The 27,893-nt window shown below is 40.4% G+C and overlaps 1 protein-coding gene across 2 annotated transcripts; it reads right to left on the bottom strand.

Annotated features, from left to right (window-relative positions):
- Positions 1–34: 34 nt before the first annotated feature.
- Positions 35–27,644, bottom strand: LOC133841497 (neuroligin-1). Of its 2 annotated transcripts, none has more exons than XM_062274026.1 (13): positions 26,877–27,644; positions 10,040–11,102; positions 6,349–6,581; positions 4,671–5,072; positions 4,417–4,612; positions 4,164–4,265; positions 3,908–4,103; positions 2,811–2,999; positions 2,590–2,732; positions 2,240–2,529; positions 2,026–2,181; positions 1,819–1,962; positions 35–1,758 (listed from the first exon to the last, which is right to left on the bottom strand). In XM_062274026.1, the coding sequence occupies exons 2-13, from the start codon at positions 10,792–10,794 to the stop codon at positions 743–745; spliced, it is 3,822 nt and encodes a 1,273-aa protein (XP_062130010.1). In that variant the 5' UTR covers positions 10,795–11,102; positions 26,877–27,644; the 3' UTR covers positions 35–742. The 2 variants fall into 2 exon arrangements, with proteins under 2 accessions (XP_062130010.1, XP_062130018.1); XM_062274034.1 differs by lacking the exon at positions 26,877–27,644 and adding an exon at positions 11,579–11,666.
- Positions 27,645–27,893: the final 249 nt, after the last annotated feature.

A 27,893-nucleotide genomic window follows, 5' to 3' on the forward strand; every position in this document is an offset into this window, starting at 1 on the left:
ACCCACCATAATAAAATAAACGATGGTTAGTTGATTTTTGCAATATCACCATCAAAATGCCGATAATAATACATACATTTATTTCGATTTTCGTTTTTGTCATTACATGTGTATCTCATACAAATAGATTCAATATTTTACAATACATTTACTCGTACATTATGTGTGTATTATATATTGGTTGTATGTACTTGTAGTTGTTATAAATATTTAAAAGCCAGTTACATACATACATAAGTACTTGTCCTTCCGCATTCGCTAATTATTATTATTATTACTTTTATTATTATCAAATACATAACAAGCAAAAACATGTAATAATCATAATAAAATACGTTCAGAATGCTTAACTAGATTGTGTCAAAATGAACATAAACTATACACACACACATATTCGACCGAAAAAACAATTACAATCTAAGACAATCATAATAATAATAATAATTATATGTATGTACTATAATAGTTAATATGAGGCCTACATAGTCTGATGCACGCGACCCACGACTACAAGGAACATTTACATAATGTACAAACAGACGAAGATTTAATATAGTATACAACAACATCTCTTTTAAAGTTCTAACTCTCAAACCAAGGCCCATTCTCACGAAGTAAATGGCTAACAGATGCAAGGCAGTCTCTAGGAATGGAAATAAGGAAAGCATAGGTTGAAGACAGTGTGGAGTTTTGAACGAGTGGAAAGTCAATGTCAAAAGGAGCACTTGGAGTACTTGGAGGCTTAGACAGAGATCTCCTGAATATGTACACGTTTCTTGCCGCTGCCCGAGGCGCCAGTGGAACTCGTTTGCCCCGCCTGCCGCAAGATGCCCATCTGCTGTTGTTGTTGCTGCTGCTGTTGTTGTTGTTGCTGCTGGGCAGCGAGAAAGGAGCGTGGCGGCGGCGGAGGCTCGGGAATGTCATCGTCCCGCATGATTTCAGAGTCCCCGCTGGCCGCTGCCTTCACAGCCTCCTCGATGGCCTTGAAGGACATCTGATCCGACGATTGCACCGCATAATCGAACTGCAGCTGGGCACAACTGTTGTCCACGACAAACGAACCTCGTTTGCTGCCCGGCGCCGAGTGTCCAGCAGTGTTCTCTAACAACGTTGGCAACGTGGCATTGTAGCTGACCATCTCAATGGATTGCACGGCAGCTGCTGCCGGTGGTGGCCGTGTCTTGAGCAGATCCAGCGTGCTGGTGGAACACGGTTCCCAGCTGTCTATCATGAGCGTGGTTTGCGGCGGAGGTGGCGGCAATTCAACCAGCAGCTGCTCCTCCTTCAGCTGCTTGGTCTTCTCATCGTAGCAGCTGTACTCGCCGAAGACCATGGCCATGCCGCCCTTACTGTCCACGACGGCGCCACTCAACGTATACGCATCACTGACATCACCGCTGGGTCCAGCTTGATTCAGCTTCAGTATGCTGGAATTCTTGCTGGTCTCGCCCTCCTGCAGCTCCTCTTTGGTTTTGGCATCGCGAGCTCTCTTCTCGCGCTGATGATAGATGCCCGCAAAGATGAGCACATTGAGTATGAGCAGAAAGCAACCCACGGCCACGGTGGCTATCAGAGCGGTGGTGTAGCTCTGGAACTGTTTGCCGCTCAGGCGACGCAGTAGCTCCAGATTGCCAATGATGCCGGTAGATGCCGTGGCCAGATCTTTGTGCGTCTCCTGATGTGTGTGCGTGCGATTGTCTTTGGGCGCTTGTGTGGTGGTCAGCTCCGAGACGGACATGGCGCCATCGATGCCGCATTCTAGAATAGAATTCAAAAGAATGTGAGTGAAAATTCAGTGCAAGAAATCTTTTTCTCTACCTGTTGTGGTGGCGCCTGCAGCTGCGGTGGCATTGAGCTGCTCCTGCTTTGTGGTGGGCGCTGGAGTTGTGGTTCTTGTGGTCTGTATGATCAGTATATTATCATCATCAGCGGGCTTCGTTTGCAGCTGCGGACGCACAACGCCTAGTAAGTAAAAATTTCAGTACACACTTAGAACTTCAAATTAATTAATTACACTATTTTTACCTTCATAGAGATCGCGATTATTGAGATCATCCTGAAACTGATGATGTCGCATGGACTGATCATTGATGTTGAAATGTCGATGCAGCTGCGGTATAAGATTCAACCACATCGACAGTTTATGGCCACGATAATGGCTCTGAATGTTGGCCTTATTTCCTGTCAACCCAAGCCAGTTAAATGAGAGAAGTTTGATTAAATTCATCGGTGTACTTACCCAACTCAATATACAGCTGATTGACCACATCGTAGGCATCCCAGAAGGGCAGCTCGTCGCCATCATAGTTGCTCACATCCTGCTCGCTGTTGCCCGGCTCGTTGTTGTTGCCATCGTTGCTGCGCAATCGTCGCCGGAAATACGAACGCTTCTCGTGCATCGCATTGCTGCGACGCTGATTGTAGATGACGGCCAGGTTCAAGGCCTCGCCGGAGAGTGAACGCTTGCGCTGCACATGCTGTGATTCCCTGGTGGGCAACGCTGCCATTGCCGTGGATTGATTCGGATTACTGCAAGCGAAATGCAATTAATCTCCCCATTCAAATGCGACTAGTTCATGGCGAACTTACCCCGTCTTGGCAAAGTTGGACAGATAGCGCAGCATGAGACGTCCGATTTGCCGCTCCTGCGTCGTATAGTTGTGCGGAAAGAGCGGCGATAGCGGCAATCCCAGCCAGAAGGGCACATCTTCACCACGCACCGAACCCGTGCGCTAACAAAAACAAATGACAACGGGACACAAGGTCAGGGATAAGGGTTCATTTTGAGTTGACCTTGTTGTGGCACCCACCTGTGGATATTCCTCCTCGGCAGTGCGATGCTTAAAGTGCATGAAATATGTTCGACCGCCACGTAAACTGTGCATATAACCCAATTTGATTAACGGCGAAGCCGTGTGCCCATCGCTCAGGAATTGCAGCGTTGCATCGCGCGAGCTTAGCGGATTTCTGATGGCCTTCTCCCAGTCCGTGTACTCATTCTGCAGTGGAGTTAAATGAATATGTAAGTAGGTCATTTATATCTATTAAAGTTACAGCCAACAATTTCCTGAAACGAATTTCTATAGTATATATTTTGGCATTCTTTTCAGTTTTAAAACAGCTCATTGTTACGTTTAAAAACAAGTAAGAAAGTTACAGTCGAGTGCGCGCTAACCATTTTGAATAAAACCAAAATATTGCGGTATTATTTTCAAAATATACCGAAAATATTAAAAAATACTAAAAATATACCAAGTGGTATATTTAGTATATCGATATAGTACCGCATTCAAAAAATACCATACACTGCACATTATACCAGATTGTCAGCCAAAGCAACTAGGACCCTTAATAAGTAGGCGTATGTGCCCATAGAAAAGAATTTCTATAATAACTTCCTCAATTTTTATCTGATCGCAATCAAATTTTCAGAAATCATAAATACTACAGTTATTGAATACACCAAAATTCGCTGTAGCTTGAAAATTACGCTTGTTATTCGATTTTATTGATTTTCGGGGGCGTAAGTGGGTGTGGCAACAATTTGAATCAAACTTGACCTGCGTGCGAACATAACAAATGCTGTCGGAAAAAAATTACAGCTCTATCTCTTTTAGTCTCTAAGATCTAGGTGTTCATACGGACAGACGGACATGGCTATATCGTCTCGGCTATTGATGCTGATCAAGAATATATATATATGTTACATACATTTCCTGCCGGCACAAAGTTATACATAATACCCTTCTACCCTATGGGTAGGTATAATTATTCTGGCTCTAACATGTGTAACATAGACTCCTCAAAACTGCTGTTAGCGAAATTGGTGGCTCTAACATTTAAGGTTAAAGAGATACAGCGGTTTAAACGAGCAGACAGACAGCAAGAATTTGGACAGCAAACTCACCTTAAGTACTGCGAATATTTCGTTCAGATGATAGTGGAAATTGTTGCGCACAAAAGTGCGCAGTATGCGATCCCTTCGCGTCTCATTGAAGCCAAACTCCAGATCCTGAGCACTTAAGTCCAAATAGGACTCCACAGATGTTAGACAGAAGATGAGATCACGTTTAGGAAAGTTGGCATATTCAATTCCTGAAGTGCTGTATCATAATTCGTGTTAGTTGAGTGTTGAAGTGTTTTTTGTAAATTTGGTAGCTTACCTAACTATAGCTGAACCCAGAGGCAACGCAGTGCTGGACATGGCATCGGTGTTGGGCGATATCACAGTGCCGTCTACAAAGGGCGCAAAGCCAACTAGGAAGCTGCCGAGTAGAAAGAGAAGATCGCAATAATGAATTCAAGAACCAAAACAAATTTATTAGATAAACCGAGATGTTTCGTTATGACATTTTTAAGAAACATTCAGAATATAGTTACTATTAATATTGGATAATATTTTACACTCAAACATACCGTGGATGATCGATCTTAACGGCCAGGAGTTCGGCAACGCTTTTGGTGCGCAGACAAGGCGCCAGATCATCATATAACATGTCGCCATGGCAGCCAGTTTGCTCTGCAACGCGTCGCTTAACAAACAGTGGATTCTTTTGTATAGCCCAAGGCGAAAGAGCTGTGCCGCTGATGAGCACAGTGCGCTGCATAAGATCTGCAGAGAACAGTCATATTAAGCAACAGATTGACAGGATAAGAAGTTCGGGACTCACCACTAGCAACAGGCGACACGGCTAGAATGTTGGCCAACACAGCGCCAGTGCCATAACCCAGCAAGGTGATGCTCTGAGGGTTGCCACCGAAGGCAGGCAGATTCTCCTTGAGCCAGTGAAGGCCGGCAACGAGATCCATGAGACCAAAGTTGCCCTGGGCGCTCTCCTTGCCGCCGGTCTTGAGGAAGCCAAAAATGCCCAAACGGAAATTGATTGTCACAACGATGACATTGCCATGGCCGGCAAGTTCGGAGCCATCGTATGGATTGCCCGAGTTCCAGTCATACGATTCACCATGTATAAAGACCACTGTGGAGAGCATGTTGTCTGAATTGCTGCTGCCCGAGCTGGAACTTGAACTCGATGTCGAACTGACGCTCTCGTTGTCCTGGCCATTTTCCCCTGCGGTTAGAGCATGTGAATGGATTTAATAAAGAGCTGCTGCTGCTGTTGCTGCTCGGTTTGCATGTCAATAACATGCACATGCATGCACTTGGCTTCGAGGACCTGCTCCATATGCTGTCTGTGGTCAGCGAACCTGCCAATTCTGCAGCGCTTGCAGCAATTATTAAAACCAACTGCAATGCACTACGGAATTGAAAGTTTCGCCGCCTTTGGCCCCAATCCCTTTTCTCCCTTCGTGTGCTCCCCAAATTTCCTCGGTTTTATTTTTGCCCATTTTCCGGCAACTTTTAAAAGTATAAAAGCCCAAAACAAAAAAAAAAAAACACAGAAAGAAAGAATTAAAAAATATTATTTCCCCTTTGGGTTTAGTTCGCACGCTCTTTCAACATCAATTAAACTCTCAATTGAATTAGTTTGGCGAAAAAGTTTTTGCTTTTCAAATTGATTTTAATTCTGATACACTCTAAATAAGTTTTGCCTTAAGAAACTGTTGCTCACTTCCACTCTGGTCGTTGATTTGATACGCAATTGAAGTGGAAACTACATGGATTGCAATTGAAACTCATTTCGAATGTTTACGCAGGAGTAAATAGATTGTTTTTTTGGGCATATATAGAACTAGGACAAAATACTTGAATGCATGTATAGTTGGAATTTGAAATTTGTTAAAAATAATGTGAAGAATTTAAATTCGTTAAAAACTATTTAAGAATTATATCACTTTTTTCGTTTAGAAAATAATCTAGAAAGGCTGAAGATAAAAATTATTTCATTAATGAGACAGTTTTGTTTGCACTTTAATATATGTTGCTATATGTATGTATGTAATTGCTAGAGAAGATTGTTTTATAAATTGGGTTAATTTGACAATGTTATACAAATATTATAACATATAACCTTTAACCCACTCCGCTTTCAAAAGAAAATATGCAACACTTTAAGTAACTCAATTTAAATCAATGATTTTATTTAAGTAAAATAAGGTCATGGTTAGAAGCTTTGAATTCAATGCTTAATTTAGAAAGACAATTAATTTTTTAATTAATTCAACTACATAAGAACTTAAGCTGACCATCTTAACATAATTTATTTGATGCATTTTTGAAGTGAAACTTTTAAGCTCGCAGCTCGAGCATATTAATTCAAATTAGGTTTATGACACAATGGAATTTGAAATGAAATAAATAGACAAATTATAATCAATTCGAAATCACTTAGATGCAAATCAATTAGGAGTGAATGAAGAAGGAGTGCGTTACGAGTTGTGACTTACGTCTTTGGCGCTGCAGCTGGTAGGGCACATAGATATTTAGATATAAGCAGTCTTCCGATTGGTTCTTCAGCAGCGGTAGCAGTCGTCGCAGCTGGGCGAGACGGGCGCGGGGCACCTCGAGTAGAGCCTCGGGTCCATTGGGCGGTATGGGCACATTCTGTGGGCAAACGGGCGAGAATCGATCCGCATTGCGGGCCGTTTTCCACGTCGATGGCGTTATGGGTGGCATAAATCTGCAAGTCAAACAGCAATCAGCGGGCATCACTATAGTACATACACACATCCACACTCTTCACTATACTATATCTATATCTATGTCGATGTGTGGGCGTAATGGTAATGGCAGCAAACTATCGCGATTACTTCCGCAATTGAGCGTGGGTGGCAGGCAAATGGCAAATGTGCAAATGGTGGTAAAGGATTCCTGAGCTCTCTCTCAGCTATGTTATGTGGCTATCGTTAAGCAGCGCAACTAACTACTAAGCTCATCAATCAAAAAATGGCCAAACGATTGATTAATTGCACATTTTATTGTTTTACGTTGAAAACCATCGATCAAAAATGGACGAAGCCAACTGTGGACGTTACCAGGGCAGCAGTTTCAGCAGCTTCAATGTTGATTTTATGACACAATAATTGACACGAATTGTTTTTATTGTTTTCCCATTTTCGGGTTTGAATTCATCTCCTCAAATGCTACAAATGCTACACACACACACACACACATTTTGTGGCCGTAATGCAACAACAATTACCCCCTTAAATTGCCAGCTTTTACGTAACTTCCCTTCCCTTCGCAGTCCTTGGCTGTGAACCTATTTCCCATTTGTGTTCCCCCTCTTAACTCATTCCCGTGAGCACACAATGGATCAAAGCCAAATGGCTCTCAAGTGGAACGTACCATTTTGTAGGCTTCAACAAGCCGTAAATGTTTTTCATTACACTAAGTAAGACCCTGTTTTAGATTTTTTCAAATGGGTATGCGCAAAAGCATTTCAACATTTAACATATTTTATTCTGTATATTAAATTTTTGTTTTGTAGAAATTAAACATTGATTTATTTAATAAAACTATTCAGTGCTCTTCTCATCAGAAATCCAGGTGAGTCTTTTTTTTTTATAATTTTCTATTATGGCACTGGCAAAATGTTCGAACTTCTATATAATATAATATTAACTGATTATCTACTTTACTGTGTCTCTATTTTAGTAAGTGAACATGTTCATTTTATTTACGTACTTTTCAGCTGTTCTGTTTATATTTTAAATGATTTCATAAATTTGACTTCAAATTGAAAGGCTTGGGTAGAAAGTTTCAAACATTTAAGCTAGAATATTCACATGAGTTAGGAGAACGACACTTTCTGTGTAATTATTGCAAGATTACCCACGCATCATATTTAATACTCGAGAGTGATTGCTGAGCTTAACATGTGGATGAAATACAGCTGTAACTGTTGGCTAAGCTCACGTGTAAGACAGACTCATAGATCACATCAGCCAAGACGTGCAATCGTCTTGCCATCTGGTGGCTGTAGAACGGGTTTTGGGCTTTCGCTTTTTGAATTTTTGATTAGGAACTTTGGCGACAGACACAGATTTGACTAGACTCCCGATGATTAATTAGCTTTCGCATGCTATGCGTTAGAAGTAAATCGACAATTTGTCAAATATCACGTTTATTTAACCGCTTTCCGCACTTCTCTCGCTCTCGCTCTCATTCTCACTCTCTCTCTCCCTCCGTCTCTGCACATCTCTGTGGATTTGCGATGTGAGCGATTGTCATTGGAGCATGAATAATTTGCAAATAGACTGCGGCAAAGGGGAGAATATTCACTTGGCATTTGATTAAGTTCTGGGCTGTTGCTCATTTGTGCGGCATCTGTTGCTGCTGCATAACAATGAGCCTGAGTCAATGTCAAGACAAGGCTAAGGCCAACTCATAAACGTGGCAACATTGACTCAGGAAGTAATTAAAGAACAATTTGCCAGCGGGTTGCAACAAAAGTGGGACTGGAAGTTCGAAGTACACGAGAGAGTGACTGGCAGAGGGAAAGGGAGAGGGGGAGGGAGAAGGTGATTCGAGTACTCGTTATAGCGTCTAATCAGTTCATTCAACACACACTTGTTGTGCATGTCTCAAGCGTGTTGAATCCTCACATTCGATGGAAACTGCTGAGAGAACATGTTCTCTCCTCTGCTCTTCTCATTCGCACAAGTGTCAAAGTGTGGCAAAAACTTTTGTAATATGCCGCAAACTTGCTTTAGATTTCTTGAGCATACTCCCCCGCCTTCACACAAGGAAAAAAGTTCACTCATCGAAGTTTCTGATGCATGGCATCAATGTATCTCGAGGACAAGCCAGAAAACTGAGCACAAACTGCGAAATGCGAACTGGGAACGGAGCATTCCGTAATCATTGTTGGGAATTAGTTAAAGAACACGGATAAACTCATTACCGCATTCACCTCAGCAAACATTCTTTCTCTTTCTGTGAATATTGTCTAAATTGGCCACCATTCTTTCCAATTAATGGTTATAGATACAAATGTATCTGCGCATTTGCAATCGCGCTGCGATTGTTCTCTTGACTTTATAATTAGCAAAGCTATTAAATTGCATTGGAAAATGTGTTTTTCTCTCTTATTTTTCGTTGCAATGCCTTGTTTGCATTTATTTGGCCTAATTTGTTGAGTGTTTTGGCGAAAACAAGATCGTATGCAACAGTTTTCGTTGTATCAAATTCAAGTGCATTGGTTTTCGGGGTAACTATAATTTTTTGTTATTCATTATTGTGTATCTTTATTTGATGCGTTCTTAATCGAAAGCAAATTAGCAAATTTAACTTCTAATTATTGAGGATGTAATAAGACTTTTGAGTGATTAACATTTACATTTGAGAGATACATTTGATCGCAACAATATAACTTTTAAAACTCTTTTGAATCTTCCTTGAATTCGACACGATATTTAATAGTTTATGAGAAAATTGTTTCGAAAAAACCAAATTTTAGAAGGTATATCGTCAGCCTCTTATATTTAAATTAAATAACAGTATGACGTATTAAACGTTATATTTTCATTGCGAGAACTAAGCATTTGAACTAATTAGTAAACTGGGGTAAACATTGTTATGCAGCATGTCTAATATTTATATAATCTGTAGTTCGTTTTTGAACAGCAAGAAATGCAATATTTATATAATCTGCAGTTTGTTAATAACAGCACAGAGTTTCCGTTTCAATTAGAAGCAAAAACTAAATGCTGTTAACAACTAATTGTTAGGTAAACAGCAGAAGCTGTGGGCTTCATTAAAAAAGCTGAGAGTGTTACGAGAGTGGGAGAGGGGAGGAGAGAGAGGAGGAGAAAAAGAAAGCCCTTTGGCCCTTTGGCAGCCAAGGTCTTGCAACTTTAATCTGGCCAAACAAGGGCGAGGACAGGAAAAAAAGGAGGAGGAGGCGGCGGTGGCGGCAACTTTGTGATCTGGCAGGAAAAGTCGTAAGCACGTTTAACACGACAAGAACACGAGTGTGCAAAAGTTGTTCCTGTGTTGTACTATATTTTATCAAAATAATTATGAAAATTGCTTTTACCAAAAGGGAGCGGAGCAGAGAGTGGAGGGGGAGAAAGTGTGGGTTAAAGTTACGCGCTTAATCTGAGGATAAAGCTGAAACTGAAGCTGAGGACTCACCTGAGACTGCCCACGGGCGGCGATGCATATGGTATGCCAAGGAATGCCTCGACCAGGGGTGTGGTGCGGACCACAATGCCGCGCAGCAAGCCATACTTGGTCTTGACGGTGCTGTTGCTCAATTTGGCGCCATGGAGGCACTCGCAGTCCGGCCATAGCGAGGATAGCAACAGCAGCAGTAGCAGCCACGTGGCGCCACGACACGAGCCAGTTACTGTGGAGGACGACACCGACGAGGAGGAGACTGAGGCAGAGGTGGAGGTGGAGGCGCCCTGCGAGTGCCATAAATAGCGCTGCCCAGACGCTGATTGCTCCAGCTTCAGTCGTTGTTGTTCCACCAGCTGTTGTTGCTGCTGTTGCTGTTGCTGCTGTGGTTGATTGTGTGTTGGCATGGCCAAAATGTTTAGAAATCTCTTTAATGTTATCAGTCTTATAATGCAAATTCCTGGGCGAAGTTGCAGGCTGGCTAAGTACGATGCAGAGCTGCTGCTGCGACTCCTTTGGGTATGATTGCGGGTTTGGTTGTGGCTTTGGCTTTGGTTTTGGTTGTGGTTGTGCTTGTAGCTTGTCGTCATCATGGTGGCACAAATTGCGCGAATGTAGCTCATCAAGGCAGCGACAAGAGTGTAACAATAAATACTTAGAAAACGCGATTGAATTAGCTTAGTTTCTTTTATGCTGCTGTAGCTGTTGCTGTTTATTCCTCCTCCTCCTTCTCCTTCTCCTCTCATGCTCAACTTCATTCTAATCCTCATTCGGCTGCCACTTGCCGCTGCTTTCCTTACTGTCAATTGGGTTTGAGTTTGTTTTTGGTTCTGGCTCTTCTTTGGGCTCTGACTTTGGCTTTCGCTGTGGCTGTGGCTTTGATAGTTGCTCTGGCACTGCTTGATTTGATTTGCGGCAGATGCTTCATTTTGACCGCCGTTGTGCGCATGTTGAGCTTCTGTTTGAGTTGCAGCCGCACCGACACGCTCATACCCTTTCGCTTTGATTTCAAATATTCTACACTAAACACGCAGCTGCCTCCCGAATCCTTGTTGAGCCACTAGTCCTTCTGCTGCTGCTGCAAAAAATAAAAGAGAGGAACAAGTGCGAAAACCAAAATTAAATTAAAAATTTAGTAGCTATTAAATGTGCTGTGGGTGTGAAGTGTGCTTTGTGTTTTACTCGCTTTTTTATACCCCTGAGAGAAGCGGGATATTATAACTCGGTGGTAACCATCGAAGCGATATAGTTTGGCTGTTTATACAGCTAAAATCTCAGACACAACAAGAGTTTGTGGCATCAACTTTGTTTGTACAGACTGTGTTTAGATTGAGTATGATATAGAATTCAGATATATATACATATATTTCTAACTACAACGGATTTTAAATTTTGAGATAATTCATTTAAATTAAATTTTTATACAAATAATTTAAAGAGAGTTTGATCATTTTAATCAACAACCAATTCTTTTGGCAACAACATTGCTCAACATTTTAAACTGGTATCCCGCAGTCGAGCACACTTCTTAGACTTCTCGAGTTGCTTTCTTACTTCTTGTTTCATGCAGCACTCAGTTGATGAGCTGCACGTCGTGCACACCTTTTCACTGGCCCGTTTGAATCTTAACTGTGCAACGCATCAGAGCGTGGCATCCTTAAATAGCTTTTGCTTTTGCCCCTGCTGAAGTCTGCAGCCTGCCGTTAGCCTCCAGCTTACCAGTTCGCAACTTGCCACTTGCCACTTGCATTCATCCGGGCGCCGGCGTGTGCCGTAACTTGCAACTGGTCTCAATTTATAGCTGACCCTCCCCTTTTGCGGCATGTGGCATCGCTTCTCATTCCGTTGACGTCTTGTGCACCTCTCGTCCCTCTCTATGCGGGCGATTGCTTCTTTTGACCTGGCTTTTATGCGCCATTTTAAATGAGCATGCTGCAGCTTTCAAACGTTTTATTAAGCGTTGCATAGCAGCACATCTCTACTTGCCATTGCCACACACATTGCCACACGTTGCATTTGCTGGCTAACCAATGCAGCAAACCAAACGTCTTTGCTTTGGACTTTCAACGAAATCAATTTAGTTCAATGAATAAGCGCAACAAAAACGATGCTCAAAATTTAAGTTTGTGTTCGATTCGATTTTCTATTTAGATTTCTGAGCACATTTCAGCCATTCTCACACAATGCTCACCGGAAAGATAACTTTAAACATTGTGGTCATATATTTCAAGGCCCCAATGCTATATCCAGGAATGAGAAATTTCTGACATTCATTTAGGATTTTGTATACCCTGGGTAGCGGGTAGAAGGGTATTATAACTTTGTGTCGGCAGGAAATGTATGTAGCAGTTAGGAGATATCTCCGGCCCTATAAAGAATATATACAGACGTTCGTCTGTCCGTCCGTCCGTATGAATCACTGGATCTCAGAGACTATACGAGATAGAGCTATAATTTTTTTTCCACAGCATTTGTTATATTTGCACGCAGGTCAAGTTTATTTCAAATTTTTGCCACGCCCACTTCCGCCCTCGCAAATTAACAAAAATCGAATAACAAGCGTAATTTTAAAGCTACAGCTGCGAATTTTGGTGTATACAATAATAAAAATAGTAGTTAAGAAAATTTGGTTGCGATCAGATAAAAATTATGTAAGTTATTAAAGAAATACATTTGTATGGGCAAAAACGCCTTCTTACTAGGGGTCGTAGTTGCTTTGTCGGACAATCTGGTATACGATCTGTATATTTTGAATGTGATACTATATCGATATACCAAATATACTTTTTGGTATATTTTTAATACCGTAATATTTTGCTTTTATTAAAATTGGGTTGCGGGTATCTCACAGTCGAACACACTCGACTGTAGCTTTCTGACTTGTTCGATTTAAAATTCCTACAACGAATGAAAACTAAATAGGGGAAAATACTGAAAGAATATTTATATGCACATAAAATGTTCTAAACCATAGAATGTATCTTTGTTTGACACGTGTGCGAGCAGCGAAACATGAATGCATACTTAAGCTTTATTGAAGAATAATGAAATTCAACTGACAAATGAAAGAGGTGATATGACTACCTCATTACAAGAACCGCAATGGAAATGTAATCGCAGTTAATGCAAAATGTATGAAGCACACGATAATATCCTTTGTGATTTGCGGTGCACTCCACACACACACATGGAAATTTCAACTGGACAGCTTACAACAAAAAGTATTAGCTAAAGTAAAACAGAGAGAAAGAATGGAGAAAAATGAGAAAAAAAACAAAACATTGCAAATGATGTGAGCAGCTAAGCTGCTTGGGGCTCATTAACAATCCTCAAACACACACATAAGTAGACGGAGACTGTGACTGCGACGAAGAGGGGCTAAGAGGGGAGCAGGCAATGCCCCAGACACATGACGAGTGCTGTAATTTATCTTTCGGTCTAAGCAGACTCGTTTAAATCGTATATTTCTAAGGCTAAACAATTGACTGAAATGTAACGATTGTCGAGAGTCAAAACGACCGACAAACTCACACACACACACACACACACAATCAAGACACAGACACAGTGAGAGTATTTTGTCTAAATTGCAGCTATAAAACTAAAGTTTAACTATATGAAACCCGGCAGCCATCGTCATCGCCCGGTCTATTCCCATGACCAGCACTTGTTTTCAGCTTCAGCTCCAGCTCCAGCTTCAGTTTCAGTTTCAGCAGCTCCATTTCAATGTCCTTTTGCTGCTTGCTGTGCGTGTTGACATCCAAAACGTCCCAAATGTCGGCACGTTTTGAACTAAATATATATGTATGTATATATAAATTGTTTATTATGCTAGCTGCTGCCTCAGAAACAAAGCTTGATTAGTTGTTGACCATGTTTGAAACACGTTAAGGAGTACTTGAATAAATTGGTGAAGATTAACTGTAAAGTTAACAGATGCTTAGGTAAAAATAAAAGCTTTTTTTTATAAATTGATTCTTTAAAGATATAGAAATATTCATTCTTGTATTAAATATGTTAAGAAATGTACAAGTATTATTTCCTGATTGAAAATTTGAACAAATCTCTGACGTGACAAACGTCTGAAAGTTTATGTTCAGCTTTCAAGTATCTCATAGTTAAAAGTTATATTTATTATAAAGCTTGTGTTAACTTTTTCTATAATTTTTCTTTAAATAAATAAACTGTAATAGTGACAAAATTGCATAGTTTTATTAAAAATTGTATATCCCTTTGCTGTTTCAGAAAAACCCAGAAAATTATTTAATATATTTTCAGAAAAACACTGAAAATTATTTAATATATTTTCATATCAGCAGCATCGATTCCCTCACATGTCAAACGTCCAAAAGTTTGTATTCAACTTTCAACTTTTTCTTTTAGTTAAAAGTTACTAAAGCTTGTGTTAACTTTTTTTTTTTATAATTTTTCTTTAAATAAATAAACTGCAATATTGCCAAAATTGCACAGTTTTATTAAAAATGTTATATCGCTTTGCTGTGTCAGAAAAACCCAGAAAATTATTTAATATATTTTCATATCAGCAGCATCGATTCCCTCACTTGTCAAACGTCTAAAAGTTTATGTTCTGCCATCGAGTATCGAGTATCGCGCTGTCGAGCTCACTCGCGTGTAACGTGCTCACTTGTCGTTCTTTTTTATGTTTGTTACTTTGCTTCACTTGACTTACTTGCCAATCTGTTGTGAGTGCGCGTCATGGTTTCCATTCTGTTTAGGATTTGCAAATAAATTTCAACTTTTAAATTAACTAAAAGCTTAAAATGGCATTTCAACTGCAGCATCACTTTGCTTTGCAGCTTCCAAATAGACACGCGAACTTCGCACAACGCCATCGTTACTACTGGCAACATTCCTTCCAAAAGGGGAAGTGGTTTGTTTGGTGGCTGGTGAAGGAACTAGTGGAGATTTCACTGGGTTTTTCCAGTACAAATTGAAGTAGATGGCTGCTGTGGATGGCAACGCATGTTTCCGGTATGATAAATATTTACATTTTTGCTTGGCAAATGTCTTTCATGCTATGCGTTTGCCAGATACCCCCTTCCCCCCGTTCCCTTCTTACAGCACCTCGTCTTCCTTCCTATGTTGCTGACAAGCTCAGAAGCATTTTCCTATTCTTGCTTTTTTTTTGCTTGTCTTTTCTGTTTTCTTTTTTTTTTATGGCAAATCTGTAAAGACCGATAAAATTGCATATTTTTGCATGAAAAGCGGCAGTCAGATGAGTTGCCAGCCAGGACATAGACATTCATCCAGGCATCTCACACGTCCGACCATTTACAGGCCACGACAAGAGGGGTAGAGAGGGGTAAGAGAGGGAGCTTGTAAGTCTTCGAGATGGGGACGATGACTGCAAATCATGGCTGTGCAAACAGGAAATGCAACGTCCTCAGACTGTTGCAGTGCCAGCCAGCCAGCAGTTGCAACAAGATGAAGCGCCACAAAAGCGTGGCAAGAACTTACACACACAAACATACACATACACGCACGCACACAAAGCGCCATCATCGAGCTGGAACTTTCTCGCATTAAAACTCGATATAAAAGTTGCAAGCACATTAAAAATTTGCTACATTTTACAATTGCAATCGCAGTTGGCATCCCGAAAATGTCCTCGTCGCGTGTCCTGATTGTCAGCATTTTCTGCTTCCTGTTGCCTCGCATCTCCTTATTTTTCTCGCTGATTTCTCTTTTAATAAGCTTGCGTTGAAATTTTCAATGAATTCGCTGTGTCGTTCAAAAGACTTCAAACGAAAGCTCAACACATTCCCGACAACGCCGCAGCAATTGCTTGTTATTGAGCGCATTAAAAACAACAAACGTTGGAAGTGAAAAAGTCGATTCGACTTGTCGAGACCCGTGTGTGTGCTCGACAATTTAATGCTGACTGCAACATTTAATTAAAAAGTTCTTTAATTAAAATGGGGATATGGAAGCAGTGAAGCATGATTGAAGCAATTTGATATATGTTATGGACAATAAGAATTGTGTAGCTTCTGTGTATCAATCACAATGTTGTCAGAAAATATATTTGCCTTCTATCAATGTATTTGCAACAATTTTGCATTTTGAAACCTCTCATATTATTCATTCCTTTATTGAGGTAGACAAAACTACAACTAAACTGTATATTTATCTTTCATCAGGCGGCAGACGTTTCCTTTTACAACAGAAATCGTTGTAGCATCTTCCACACGTCGTCCTTTGTTAATAGAAAAGCAAACATAAATATTTTAAATATTTCAACGTCAAGCAATCGAGGCAAAAAAACGATGGGTAAAAGCAGCTTATATAGTGCAACGAATACGACAACTTGCTGTCGATGTTGTTGTTGCTGGAGGAAAACTCTGTCTGTGAATAGTGAAAATCAGTGGAGAGGAAAGTACGCTTGAAACTTTTACAAAAAGTAATAAGTATGTGTTATGCGCATGTAAAATACAAAATGTACAACATACTAAACTATACTACATACACTATATATATATATGTATATATGGTGCCAGAGTTTAAGTACATATATTACACAGAGTGTAACTTTTGCGACAAAGAAACGAAAGTTGGGCAAACATTTACAAACTGCGCCAAAACTGTAGAAAAAACTTTATAGTTTCTATTTATTTTTTTTACTATGAATTTAAACTGTGCAAAGGGCAAGGACAGAAAAGGATAAAAAAAAAACCGGGTAGATGAATCAGTTAAATATGTTTTTAATTATTGCGTTGAGTTTAACATCCATATTTATTTTTGTTTGAAATTTCTAATTGAAAACTGCTGCACTAAGTATGCATTATTTCTAGAATATTCCGTTGTTGGCTGTTGGGCGAGTGAAATTCACCGAAATAAAGTTGAGAAGGATTTTCATTATTTGCCTTCCAAGTATTTCATGCTTAGCATAAATTTAGTTCTATTCTTAGTTCACGCTCATTTCTCAGAAATCTACATTTTAGATGGTAAGAGATTTTTGCCCTCAGCCTATATTTAAATATGCTTCTCATTAACGCACCATTTTGTTGGCCCAAACAAGAGGTAATTCTATCCGTTCGCTTTATTATTTAATTAAAACTTGCGCTCCCTTCGCAGCTGCCTTCTGTTTTTTATTTATTTTTTTGTTGTTGTGTGTTTGCTACTCAAATTCGTATGCCAACTTTGCCTTTTTTTTTCGCAGATTGTGTGTGTGTGAGGGTTTGATTGACATTGTCAGTGAAAGCAGACGAGAAGGAAGGAAAGGCACAACTTGAAGCATCCTTTTTGGGTCTGCTCTCTCTTTGCTTTTGATGTTATTTTTTGCTTCCATCCTTCGGGTGTCAATTCAACATCAATAAACTCAACTGAACTGAACTGAACACTCACTGAGGAGAACACAACAGAACGAAACGTAACGGAACGGAGCGGAACTCAATTGAAGTGAAGGTAGATGGAAATTGAGGCTGCCTTAACATTGATTAAAAGTAAACTCTTTTCATATTTCACAGTGTTATTGGTATACCTCAGAGATCCATTAGCTGCCACATAATAATAATTCATTCGGCAATTGCCGTATGTGAGCTCAGGTTCTGCATAAGATGTCGCCAGGGAGTTGACAAATTGCATGACCAATCCAATATAAAGCCTATTAAAAAGCAATTTCCCTTCTTTTCTCTGTGTGAGTCTCTCTCTCTCTCCCTCTCGATGTGTGTGTGTGTGTGTGTGTGGATGAGCACAAGACCTGTTCAATATGTTTGGGGCAACTTGTTTTCGATTTCCGCTTGCAACATAAAGCATACGAGTATTTTCTGGCATTTTTCGAGCAAGAATGAGAGCGAGAGGAAGTGGAAAAAGTGGAAGGAAACCGCAGCCAAAAGTTATGTGACATTGGACCATAAATCCAATTGTCGACTCTGCACAACTTTCTCATAACAAATATCGTTTTATTTTTCTAATTACTAACACAATGCCCTTAATAATATCCTGGCATGGCAAATAGAAATAGTAAACAGTAAACACAGTAAGCCAACAAAAATCTCCAAAAACTTTTTCCACCGTAACAATATGTGCCAAAAACATTGCGTATACGTACGGTTGGCTCTGCGCACATGTGTATGTGTGTTTGTATGCTTGTTTGATTTAAAATGCTTTATTGACAAAATGTGCTAGAGAAAAAGCTGAATGCGTATGTTATAAGGGTACAAAAAATTGCATTTCCGAATGTAATTCGCCAACTCGACGAATCTTGAAAAATGGCACAACGAGCAGCAGGGTTAGTAAAGCGAAAAGCAATTGAGCATGCTCAACAATCAGATGCGCTGTAAGGAGTATCGAAAGTGTGTTAAATGTAACAGACAATAATACAATTTCGAGTTTGCATATATGTATGTTATGTAGATAACCAAACGAGGTCTGTGTGTGAGATCAAAAAGTGCAGAGTTTTCAAGGTAAAGTTGCGTTGGGTTGGGTTGGAAAAGGTCGAGCAGAAGCATTAAGTAGACAGATGGACTCCACGTGGATTAACGCACGGACGGGACCTTCAAGCGGTAGACAAGGAAATTAACACGACGTCAAGCAGTCCAAGGTAGGTTTAAGGTCGGAAAGACAGACAGAAGGTCGCTGTGAGTATGAATCGTAAACAGACAGACAGATAGCCGGATTTGGATTTGGAGTAGGGTTTTACAAGGGCAAAGGTCGTACGTAATGCTTATCGGGCATTATATCTCTTTCTCTGTGTATAGTCCTTACAGGGTATGCAAGCATCTAAAGTATACATAGAAAATGCACAAAAATAAAGTTGCAAACACAAAAAAAATATACTCGTATATACCATAAGAAGAAAGAAAAATGAGAGCAACGTAAAGGCGCTGTCTCATTCGGTTGTGGATTCAAGCAGGCATGTAACCTCGTTTATTTTTTGCACAGCATAATGAAAGGGGAAAGTTCTGCAATTTCACCGCCCCATGGTTCCGCTTCCAAATGCCATCCAAAACACACTCACACTCACACTCACACACTCGCACTCAGTCAAACGCACACACAAACGCTCAAGTGTGTGTGTGTGTTAGGTGCACTAAATGGCATTTGAAATGTTTTGTAGTTCTACTTTGGTGACTGTTGACTGTGCCCGGGTGACGCTGGTTTCGCCTTTTGCCATTTAGAACAGAGGGCTCTATCTCTCACTCTTTCACTCTCTCACTCTTTCGCTCTCAATCGCACTCGCTCTCGCTTCCACTCTTGGGCGAACAAAGCAGCTCTGACAGCAGTCAGCAGAGAGGAACAGACGGACGATACAGGAGTCATTCTTTTCTGCAGTCAGGCAAATAGAGAAACCCACACACACACACACATTTACACACACTTACACTCTGGCATAACAAATCATTTTAACACACTCACGCTCACACACACACACTTACGGCTACGCTGAGAAAAGGTCAAATGTGAATTATAATTAAAAAACAAAATGAAAACGTAATTCCTTTGCTGGCAAATTGAAATTGCTGGCCTTTGCCAGGCAGCTTGTTGAACCCCTAACTCTGCCTTTTACTCACTTCGTCTTCCTCTCTCTCTCTCTCGCTCGCTCTCGCTCTATTCTCCTTTCACTCTCTGGCTGCTAAACCCTTGAAGCCATAGTTTTTAAATAGCCTCAAATAATTATGCAACATATTTTTTCTTCTTCGTTTTTTGCATGAAAGTTTGTTTTTAATTAGAGAATTAATAGATCGCTGATTCTGAAGCACGTTTAATATAGCACTTAAGCACAGCACTTACTCTCAACCGCAAAATGACTTCGTTCGGAACTAGTTTCGTGTGCTGTGCTTGAACCAGATCGCAAGCGGAGTGAAATGGGAACTTCAATGAGTACTTTTCTAAGCAAGTTAAGCAGACGCCAGTTTCACAGCTTTTTGTTGAGCTGAAATTAGTTTTCAATGGTTTAAACACAACAAATGAGAAACAGCCTAAAGGCTTTAAGCTATGTTCAAGCTTCTCCTTACAATATTTGCCTCGAGGCTAAATAAATGTTTAATGAAAACTGTCATCGGACAATTTAGTTGTCAATTTAAGACTCCAAACTATTTAGAGTCGAGTTGCATTTGGTTAGAATTTCAGTGAGTTTCTTAGATCAATTCATTTATACTACTTTTAATTCAATTCATTTCTCAATTTAAAATTCTTACTTTAAAAGCCTTTCTAAACTGTTTAGAGTGAAGCTTGATTTAGTCAGAGTTTCAAGCAAATTCTTTCTTTCAAATCTCTATTGTGAAATTAAATATGGTGTGAGTGTGTGTGTGTGTGGGAGTAATAATATATGTGTATATGTGTGGGTGTGTTTGTGTTAAATGAATGTATGGTCTGCTCACAGCTCTAATTAGAGCCAAGGGACTGTTGCGGCTAATGGCTTCATCTTTGGGTTAAGTAAATGCAAATGAGGCAACAAAATGGGAGGCAAGCATGAATGGGCGAGAAGCAAGTGACAACAGCTGATTTACAGAGAGACCCCATAATAATGATGCACGAAACAATGCTCGTAGGAGGATTAACATGTAGATGAAGATGAAGACATACGCCAGGGAGACGGAGATGGAGATGAGGAATGTGAAATGAAGGCGAGGGAGAGAAAGAGAGAGAGAGAGAGAAGCTGACCCAAAGTTGACCAATTCACGCAAGCATAAATTATTTATGACTGCGGCAAAGGCAAACACAAACACGCGTGCAAACATTGTTAGTAACCGTGGGGCGTATGCTCAAGCATTGCGTATACGCAACGTTGTACTTGCATATGAGTAAGTACCACAATGATATACACACAGGCTCGCGTGGCAAAGTGTTTGTTTGTTTGCCTGTGCTTTGTTTGTTGTCAAGCAGCGCCGAGAGGCGAACTCTCCTCCACTCTGCTGCTTACTCCAACTACCACATAGTGCAAATAACATAGTTTATATACATATGTATGTACCATACTCTACTATACTATATATGTATATTGTACACGTTCGAAGCCGTCGAACGGCTGTCGTATTTGCTATGTACTTAGTATAATTAAATGGGCTTAATGCAAATGGGCGACGTTAGTTTTAGCCTCGGTTGCTCATGTTTGCGACCAACACACGGAGAGTTTATATTCATCATCCGGCTGGCTTGGCAGCTCACAACAGATGCGCAACACCAGCAGGATACGGCGGATAAGGATGCGGATACGGAGACGGACACGAACATTGCGAAACATGGAAACATACTCGTACATGAATATGGACATGCTCTCGACTCTCGGTTGCGGGATTTTCGCATTTTCTGAGTGGATTTTATATGCGGAAATGTGAGATCGTTTGTAATTTAATGAATATGTAAATTAAAGCATGCACTTAATACATGTTGTCTCTTACTCTTTGTATGTGTGTGTGTGTGCTCAATACATGGACAAAGTATTGTAAATGTATCCAGTCGTAAATTTATTGCTGCCTTGAAGCACAAAAGTTTCAATCGGTGCCAATGGAATTAATCGCACAGACAAAACACACTTTGCCATTAAGTACTCACACACATACACTCATGCACATAGATGTACACATATACTTATGCATATGTATGTAACTGGGTGTGTGTGTCAAGCACATCCTTCTGCTGTTGCTGCTATATAGAGAGATAACACTAGAACAACAGTTTGCCTTTGTGCTCCCCTCCTATGTACTTCATGCAATCAACAAGAAAAAAAAAAAAACGAAAATGAAAATGAAGAAGAAAAATGAAAACACAAAACACTAGCGCAGCACAAAGAGAGAAAAACAAAAGCTAAAAGCGAAGCATTTCCATCTTAAGCACAATTCGATTCAAGCTCACTCTGACTGAGGCAATTCAGTTGGAAAACTTGTGCACGTTTTCCTTGTGTTTTGACAGCAAACCATTTGAGATTTCATGCACACAAAAATCTACTCTAGATTCGGTATGGGAATGTGAAACTATGGAGAACTTCTGAGGCAGCGTGTCAATTGGAAAAATGAAAAATTAATGGACTAAGTGGCACACAGATAAGAACAGTTTAGATAGTAGACTGACAAGAAATGTGTCTGCAATTTGTTCATGGAGGATTTGAAATTCATACTATTATTACTACAATTTAACTCACGTCTTTTTCTGTATGAGTTTCATAGAAGTATTCGATTATATATGTCGTTTATTTCTATAAATATACAATTTATATTATATTTTATATATTTCTTTGTATTGTTTATTTCATTACTCTATAAACGTGCATTTTATGCACAAACATTTTAGTTAGCTTAAATATTAATACCTATTTCTAAAATTGATTAATAGTTGCCATAGCAACAACATTGGGGGCTTTTGGTAATTTATTTGTGTTGGTATCAAACTTAATCCTTTCAAAGCATTTATAAATAAATTCGGCATCTGAATTATTCACACAATTTATGCAATTTGCATAAAGTTTTTTGGAAAAACAATTTGAGCAAGGCCAAAAGTTGTGCACTTTGTGCGATTTCAAATGCTTATTTTCATTTTCCTTTACGACCATTCGAAAAGCTAAGTGCATTATGTGTGTGTGAATTAAATTATTTAAAATTTCGATTTGCATATTCATGTAATGGCATAAAGCGAGGGAGTGAGGGAGAGAGGGAGTGTGAGTGGGTGTAGTCCTATGTAAATGTTTACAATGCTCGACAGCTGGAAATTGGAAAAAGCCAGAACAACACGAAAAGGCCAATTCATTACGCCAAGCCAAGATAATTAACATGTAATCAGTGTTGTAACGACTTTGGCGAAGCCAATTTTCAATTTGAATTCGAGAACGAAAACGAAAATGAATATGAAAACGAGAGCGAGATCGAGAGTGTCAATTTAATTGGCAGCTAGCAATCGCCGAAATGAATCCTTCTGGAATTTTAAAAGCAATAATTGCGTAATACAATAAAAAACAATACAGTTGAGGCGACTCTGTAAACTGAACGCGAAGTGAACTGCATAAATCAGGCAAAGTCCGTCTGCCCAACTTCTCTCTCCCTCGCTCTCGCTCTCGCTGGCTTCTCTGTCCGCTCGATCCGCTCGTGCGTGCTGCCAGGCGTGGTAAATGGCATATCAATGCGTGATTACGTATACGCCGCATGGTTCCGACAACAAATTGGGGAACAATGTGAGCGAGGGGTGGGAAGAGAGGTTCGCTTCATTATGCCGAATGCCTACGTGCACTACTTATTTATCAAGTGATGGCGCCTTTATTTATGCCCTCTCTTTCAAGCATCATCTCATCATCATCATCATCATGATTGCCGGCGTCGTCTGTGCGGGACAACCAGGCGTATACGTAACACGCTTATATGTACACACTCGAATATATAAATGTACAATATATAAACTACCAGAAGTAAGCGACTGCATATGAGTGTGTGCGTGGCACTGTTGATAATGAGAAAGGACGCCTGTCTCCCGTCTCCTGTCTCCTGCCCCTGCTGTTCTGTTCCTGCTCCTGCTGCTCTGATGATGTTTACGTTTGAATAATTTATGACACAATAAAAAAAAAGAGGAGCAACAAAAAAAAAAAAATAAACATATAACACGCGAGTCAGCCACATTGCAATGATGCCGCAAGGTGCAAAAGTCCATAGTCCTGGCTATGGAAATGCTATTTAGATACATCCTGCTTTTGCGTTTGCTACGTGAACACACGCAGCAGGCGTCATCGTCTGGAGTCAAGAGTCCTTTTTATTCATTTCGAAAATAAAGGCAGTAGCAGCAGCAGCAGCAGCAGCAAAAAAAAAAGCAAAAGCAAAAATGATAATTGGCTACACGTCGACGAGACGAGGCAAAAATGACTGTCAAAAGGGATTCCGAGCTTAGGCCGAGCCAGTTTCCACAGTTTGCCACAGTTGCCAGGAAGCGCTCCATCTATCTATCTCGCTCTAGCTGGGAGTGGGAGGGGCTGCAGGATGTGTGGGCGTGTGGAGCGCTTTTTGTTGTGTGTCGGTCAGAGAAATCAGAAACAGTCGAGCGAGCAGTCGCGAACGGAAACTGTAGCTGAAAGTTGAATGGCATTGCGGCAAAGTGCAGAAAAAAAAGGGAATATAAATTGCCTCTTAAATATGGAATAAGTGCGGAAAAGTCGACAACAAGCAGCAGCAGCAGCAGCAGCACAACAAACATGCACATAGATAAACTATATAGCTTTTGGCCAAGATAAACACAGACAAACCATCTTCCACACACACACACACACACACACAGAGATAAACACTTGGAGAGAGTTCAACTGACAAATAACTAAGATGTATCCGTTCGAACAAAAAGCCAAATAACGACTATGGACCAAGGGGGCGGAGAGCGACTAAGATAAAGTGGGCGGTTAGCAGCTTGTGGGCGTGAACATCGCCCCACCTTTGATTCGTTTTTGTGCCCATTTGTTTAGCATGTTTCTCTTTCATTGAAAGAAAACACACCAAGCACACACACACACACACACACACGCCTTTTGGCTCGTCATTTATTTAAGCTTATCCAGAGAAAAAGCCGATTCAAATTTTGTGAGCATTAAAGCCGCAGCCACATCAAGCAAATAATTGCGGTGGTCGAACAGAGCAGGGCACATCAAAAGGCTACCGTTCCGATTTATGTTGGTCAATCAACAAAATGATTATTCAGTGTTGCAAGTGGCGGCAATAATATTTCAAGTATTTTACATATTCAGAGTAATCAATTCGATTTGATAAATCGAATGCTATTCAAATAAAGTCTTAAAATATGCCATAAATTAAGCTTGGCCAAAAAAAAAAGGAAAGAGAGAAACAACAAATTGATTCACTCTCGAATGAATTTGCTGCCCTGCTGTTATTTCCATATTATATTTTTGGTACGTTCAGCTGTTGCAAAATTTGATTAAAAAATATGCATTTCATATTCTCACTTTTGTGGTTACAAAATATTGTATACAAAAAGAGTAATCATCTCTGACTGCGTAATTGATGAATGAAATATGAAGTTCTTCAAGTGGCTTTTCAAATACAAATACAAATACATTGAATATTGAATCGTATATAATTTAAACGTTTTTCATGTTGGATTTGTAGCGAATTAACATCCTTTTTTTTTGTTGTTTTGAGTTGTCTTACATAAGAATGCCCACAAAAGTATGCTATGGAAATTTGCATGTTCGCGTCGTTTACTTGCGGCCATCTCCTCAAGTTGTTTCAGCTTTATCTATGCGTCAGATTGCAAACATCGAAATGGAAATAAAAAACTCTTAAGTTTACGAGTTATCTTGTCTGTGTTTCACAAGCAAAACGACATACATATTTCTATGCAAATTTCAATTGTTTTTCGCTGCGAAATAACGAGAAATATTAAGCCAAGCGAGATGGAAATTTTTGCTTTCTTTTGTCAAGTGGTAAAATTGCAGCAATGTGAACAATGTTATTGTACGATCCTTCATAAATACACCTATACTATATGTTCTTATGATTACTTCCTTATCACACATAATACATAATATTTTGCATGTGTTGGCTGTGAGCGATATTTAGTGTATCGCGATGTAATTGGACGACATCCAATATACGGCTTTTGGCTATTTGGCTTAGCGTTGATTGCCATGCAGGAAAATAAAGAGAGAGTGAGAAGGAGACAGAGAGAGAGGGAGAGAGAGACAAAGGCGGTGTGCTACAAAAAGAGATACCTTAGCCAAGGAGCAAGAAGCAAGGAGCAGGAGTAGAAGCAGCAATTTGCACGTCAAGTTGAAAAATGTTGTTACAAACACAAAGACAAACTCATTCAAGATTTGTGTACTGTTCGCGTGTTAGTGTGTGTGTGTGTGTTCTTCTGTTGCCCCCCACGACTCGACTCGACTTTTGACATGACTGGCAAACAAAAGTTGCCGCTGGCAAAGACACAAACACACATACACACACACACACATTCAACAACAGCAGCAGAGACACACGTTGTGAAACTTGTCGCTGGCATTTCCATGGCCTTGCTATCCATTTTTAGGTGGCGTTGAGCGCGCTCCAAAGCAAAAATTTCAATTAAGACTTTTACTCTGAATTCATTTTTGTTATTTTCTTCTCGCTGCCCGCCATTTTGTTTGTTTGTTTTTTTCTCTCTCTCTGCTGCTGCTGCTGTGGCTATTGTGTTTGTTGTTGCTTTGTGTCGCCCATTCTAGCGTGTGAGTGTGTGCTATAAGCGGAGGGAAAACACTTTTGTTTGCCTCGACCGGATGCAATTTTAATCTGTCGGAATGCGGCGTGCGAGCGAGACAGCAATTGAGCGTAGCTAGCTTGAAATATTGACTGGCAAAAACCACTAACTAACAAACACACCAGCACACAAATACAAATACAAATACATTTACAGCTAAGCAGCGAGAGAAAAAACAAAAAAGAAGAACAAGAACAAGAGGCTGCCGCACATAATATTTTAGTTTTTGACCCAAAAATGTCAGTGGGACATGAGTTATCACCGTTGCCCTCAGCGAACGTCGCCGCTGACATCAACGTAATTGTTGTTGTGGTTGTTTTAGGCCTGCATTTTGCTCTTTCGCTTGTTTGCCAGTGTGTGTGCCTGTGTGCTGCCAAGACCAACAACAGCAACAACGATAACTGTCGTATGGAAGATGGAGAGTCCGTCGTCGTCTTCGTGCGTGGCTCGCGAATACGCACGACACCCACGCAACGCACACGAAGTTGTAGCTCAAGGCGCTGCCATTGCTGACGCTGTCGTTGACGCTGACGCTGATTCTGACGCCGTCGCCGCCTCTTGAGTCGTTGTCACTTTTCAAGCAAACGAAGGAAACAACAAAAAAAAAGAATCTGTTTCGGGGCGTTTTTCTTGGCCCCAGCTACCTTCTTTACATGTCTTATTTTACGCTCACCTTTCGAGCTTGTTCTTGTTGTGACGCTGACGCCGACGCTGATGCTGCTGCTGCTTCTGCTTGTGCTGCCGCTGCCTCCCGCTTCGCCACGTCGAGCAAAGCTGCTTAATCGTCTTTGTCCTTTTTAACTTTTGCGCCGCCAATGTTGCTGAGCTTGGCTCTTTTTCTGTGGTTTTTTCCACTCTAGTTTAGTTGGCCACACTGGTTGGCGTGCTTGATGCTTTTTTCTAGGCGCGTGTGTATATTGAAATTATTTGCATTAGTATTAAGTAGTTACACACGCACACGCACACATACACACTCTCGCACACGCACACACTCTAGCGAATAGAAGAAGTAGAAGTGATTTTCTTATTCACTTTTGCTTTCGGTTACTTTGGATGAACGCGACGTAGTATTCAACAAATTGTTCGCGGTCGTGACTCTTCACACCTTCTTCTCACACTTTGTTCATGGGATGCTTCGTTCTTCTTTTTGTTATATTGAGTTTCTAGTTACTAGATAATTGAGCCGCTTGCCACGTTTTTGCTTAGCAGTTAATTTGTTTTTTTTGGTTGTTTTTCTTTATTATTTGAAGCTCACTCACACGTTGTTGTGACACGTTGTTATGTGGCAAATGTAATTGTTGCAAAAGTTACCACAGCCATAAAAATGGTAAATGCTGCGCCTTTTGGCTGCTTTTGTGTGCCGTTATTTTATGGCTTTTTCTTTCTGATTTTATCCGTGCGCCGTGTCCGTCTGCGTGCGCGTTCGCTCTGGATCTGATGCCACGACGATGCCTCGACTCTAATTGCGTTAAAATATTTTTGCTCCCACAACAACAACAACAACGACAATAACAACAACAGCGCAGCATCGGATACACCAACAACAGGAACAATGATAGCTCACTGCGCTCTCCAATTTGTCTGTCTCTTGTGACTGAGCTGCCAGCTGCTGCTGTTGATGCTGCTGCTGCTTCTTCTTTCAATTTGCACAGTTCAATTTCAAGTTGAAAACTTTTTGAAACGGAATACA

Source organism: Drosophila sulfurigaster, chromosome 2L (genome assembly GCF_023558435.1).
Source record: "Drosophila sulfurigaster albostrigata strain 15112-1811.04 chromosome 2L, ASM2355843v2, whole genome shotgun sequence".
NCBI lineage: Eukaryota > Metazoa > Arthropoda > Insecta > Diptera > Drosophilidae > Drosophila > Drosophila sulfurigaster.